Source organism: Micropterus dolomieu, linkage group LG05 (assembly GCF_021292245.1).
Source record: "Micropterus dolomieu isolate WLL.071019.BEF.003 ecotype Adirondacks linkage group LG05, ASM2129224v1, whole genome shotgun sequence".
In the NCBI taxonomy this organism is placed as follows: Eukaryota; Metazoa; Chordata; class Actinopteri; order Centrarchiformes; family Centrarchidae; genus Micropterus; species Micropterus dolomieu.
In genome coordinates, this window is record NC_060154.1 from 27868042 (window position 1) to 27871811 (window position 3770).

The 3770-nt window shown below is 41.3% G+C and overlaps 1 protein-coding gene across 1 annotated transcript; it reads left to right on the forward strand.

The window, feature by feature from the left end:
- Positions 1 to 1732: 1732 nt before the first annotated feature.
- On the forward strand, positions 1733 to 2467 carry sox14 (SRY-box transcription factor 14). Its single transcript, XM_046049775.1, has one exon. The coding sequence runs from the start codon at positions 1733 to 1735 to the stop codon at positions 2447 to 2449; it is 717 nt and encodes a 238-aa protein (XP_045905731.1). The 3' UTR covers positions 2450 to 2467.
- Positions 2468 to 3770: the final 1303 nt, after the last annotated feature.

The window sequence follows — 3770 nt, forward strand, 5'->3', positions numbered from 1 at the left end:
TCACAGCATTTTGACGGTGCGGAGGGGAAAAAAAAGCAGCTGTCTGCGTTTCCTTTAATAATCACAACTGAAGGAATCATATATCACGCACATTAGCCCGAGGGCTATTAGGCAATGGTCCTCATTGAAATTAGCATTTTAAAATGATCACTCTGTGCCTCCTTAAAACCACACTGTCAAATTGATGTGAGCTAATGCAACAATTATAGACTCACGGTGACGGTTTTCTAAACGTTTACAGTTGATGTAATATTTTCTTGGTGTTTGTAATTCTGTCACTACACAGCTGAGCTTTCCATAGGTTCAATATCGATGGCAGGCGCGGGCTTAAACTGTGCGCGCGCGTGTTTACGTGTATGTGCTGGCGCGTGTTTGTTTGGCGGGGCCTGTTATTCTATAGCCTACCTATAGGAAGTGCTAGGTTTTAAAGTAAAACAGTTAGAAAAGACTACACCTGCTGAAATACTGAAGCTAAATGTGACATGTTTTCATCCCTCTAGCTGAGCCCTTTCACAATGCTGCTGGGGGACAGGGGTTAAAACCCTGCAAAAGGGTCTTTGAGCAAGACTTCGAAGACCCCCGCCAGGTGCAGAGGGCGCCATGTTATGTAGGCTATTTTCATTTTAAAGTTAGGGAGATTTACGTTTAAAATAATTTTCTTGAAGGGATGAATAGCATAGGCTATTCTTTATTATTATTATTATTATTATTATTATTATTACAAGCACACACACATATATAAATATATATTTATATATATATTATAATTATTATTATTTTCTACATTCCATCACTTAAACAGTTCAATTTAAAAAATAAGCATAAAGACCAACTGTATTAAGGGTCTAGGCTATCTATAGTACTTTGGTGACAAACCTTTAATATGGTCCTCTATATTTTTGTAATGTAAAGGTGTACTGCACGGTATAGTCACCTCTCTGTACTGAAGTCAGGTTTTAACTGGAAAAGAGGTTGAAGGTCCATGTTTGTTGCGATTCATTACATTAAATGGAATCAGGGAGGGATCCTGAGTATTACCCCCTCCACACACACACACACACACACACACACACACACACACAACCCACTTTCTTTATTTTTTTCTCTTCTACTACCACCCGGTCTTTGTTTATGTTGTAATGTACATATATTTTTTCGTGAAGGTATTATAATAGCCGGTCTTCGTGCTGATTGGGCGCTCAGGTTGGTGAGTGAACGCCCTGCAGATTATGTCAGATTGCGTGCAGAAACCAAACCAGCCCAGCCTTTGAACTTCACCGCTTTTGGCTCGTATTCACGCTCTTCCGCTCATTTCCAAGCCAGGTGCTTGACGACAAACCTCAGAGAGAGAGAGGGAGAGTGTGTCGCAGAAAAAAAAAATAACACTTTTACGACTCCTGCAAACTGACTGCGGAACATTGCTTTCACCTTTGAGGATTTTTTGTGCGTGCATCTCGCATGTATTTTTTTCCTGTATTGCCTGCCTCAGGTCTGAAAGAGAGTTGTAACTGGACTTGAACGAACGCGCATCAGTGTTTTAACTCGGGAAAAGCAAACCGGGCTCTGGATTTTTATTTTATTCTATTTTGTTTTTACTATTTTTCCGACTCTCAACATCCCAGACGTGGCATGACTGGTATCTGGCATCTAGACAGGTGAACAGTTTCCCTTCCTTCCGATCAGAACTTTTCCTCGTCATTAACATTGGGGATAAAAGCACACTTTTTTAAAGATGTCAAAGCCTGCTGATCATATCAAGAGACCCATGAACGCGTTCATGGTTTGGTCCCGCGGCCAGAGGAGGAAAATGGCACAGGAGAATCCCAAAATGCACAACTCGGAGATCAGCAAAAGACTGGGCGCCGAGTGGAAGCTGCTTTCAGAGTCTGAAAAGAGACCTTACATTGACGAGGCCAAGAGGCTGCGGGCTCAGCACATGAAGGAGCACCCCGACTACAAGTACAGACCCAGGCGCAAACCCAAAAACCTGCTCAAGAAGGACAGGTACGTTTTCCCTTTGCCTTACCTCGGAGACACCGATCACTTGAAGGGACTTCCCATGTCGGCCGCGGACTCTCTTTTGGGCCCCTCGGAGAAAGCCAGAGCGTTTCTGCCGCCGACGTCAACTCCTTACTCCTTCCTCGACCCGAGTCAGTTCAGCTCCAGTGCCATCCAGAAGATGACAGAGATGCCCCACACGTTGAGCACCAGCACTTTGCCGTACGCGTCCTCGTTGGGATACCAGAACGGCGCGTTCGGCACCCTTGGGTGCCCCAGTCAGCACACCCACACCCACCCGTCGCCCACAAACCCGGGCTATGTCGTCCCGTGTAACTGCACAGCCTGGTCAGCGTCAAGTTTACAGCCCCCGGTGGCCTACATACTTTTTCCAGGTATGACCAAGACTGGGATAGACCCATATTCATCCGCACATGCCACTGCCATGTAACCCTCAAGACTCTTTTCTTTTTTAAATTCACTTGAATACTGAAATGCATGTAAATATATTATGGACAGCGCGCCCTATTAAAAAGGCATGAACAGTATTAACTGCCTTGGACTTGTTATGGCAAAAAAAAAAAAGAAACAGAAAAACTTTTCCAGAAATCCAACAAGTTCCTGATCTGAGCAAAGGATTCGGTGTAAAGGACGGTGCCCTGTGAACTGTAAGAAATGTAAATGTTATAACGTTTATGGCAACCAGAAAAGGAGGCCTTTAACTTTATTTATTGTGTACATTTCTATGCTGATATGCTGATTTGTGTTAATTATTGATAGGGTACTTTCTTATTTTGAAAATTTGGCTTGCACAATTAGCATTATTTCCTGTATAGGCCTAAGTAGTCTACATTTTGGCACTCGTAATTTTATGATGTTCTGGATAGGGTCAAAATCAGAACCTATAGGCTGGATTATATACGGGTCATATTGTTTATATTTATCAAAAACTGGCACATAAAACTAGACGGTCTATTTAAGATGACAAAAAGAAAAAGAATCATTTACATCCAAATGTTTAATTTTGCATTTTTCCTGTGGTTCAGTGCTAATATAGTCACACGCGTCAGTTTATTTGTTTTTGTTTTTGAGGATAAGTTATCTTTGAATCCAAGGAGTTATATGTGTATTATCATCTAAGATGATAATTTAAAAACTGTCATGTTATGGAAAGGATAATGTATCTAGAAGGTTGATACCTCCTGCTCTTTGTTCAATTGCTGAGCAAAGGCATTTCGAATAAAGACAATCTGTCTTCAACGCTATCAATTTCCTGTATTTGTAGGTTATTGGGTACTTGAGATGACAAAGATAGTGAAATATTGTGTAGAGGCTGTGGGGGACTTAAACCGGGCCTAATTAGATAGAATTTAAATAGTTGAGAAAATAGAAAAAAAATATAGCCTATTGCCATTTAATAAATGCCTAGAACAGAAACAACAATTCACTAAAAAGCGATTCTATGTTTAAAAAAAAACTTTTTAATAAAACAATTGGGATCATTTTCTACATTTTAAATGTTAGACTCAACTTGACCCCAAACTAATCAATGCTGTTGACTGAACATGAACAAACTCGCCTCGCACTAGAACAACAACAATCAATCCTCTTCTTCCAAATCGATCCCGTTTCTCGTGTGTGGTTTTTAAGCTGTCAAACTCCTCCACTCTGATCACTTCCACAGCAAGGCTTAATTGCCTCCGCGTTTGGCTGCTACTGCTTTTTTTAAAGAAGTGATCTGAAACAGGTTCCAGGCATGTTCTGCGGCACAG

Bases quoted from the DNA above. Each gene is read 5' to 3' on its own strand.
- sox14 (XM_046049775.1), top strand. From the start codon at position 1,733: ATGTCAAAGCCTGCTGATCATATCAAGAGACCCATGAACGCGTTCATG.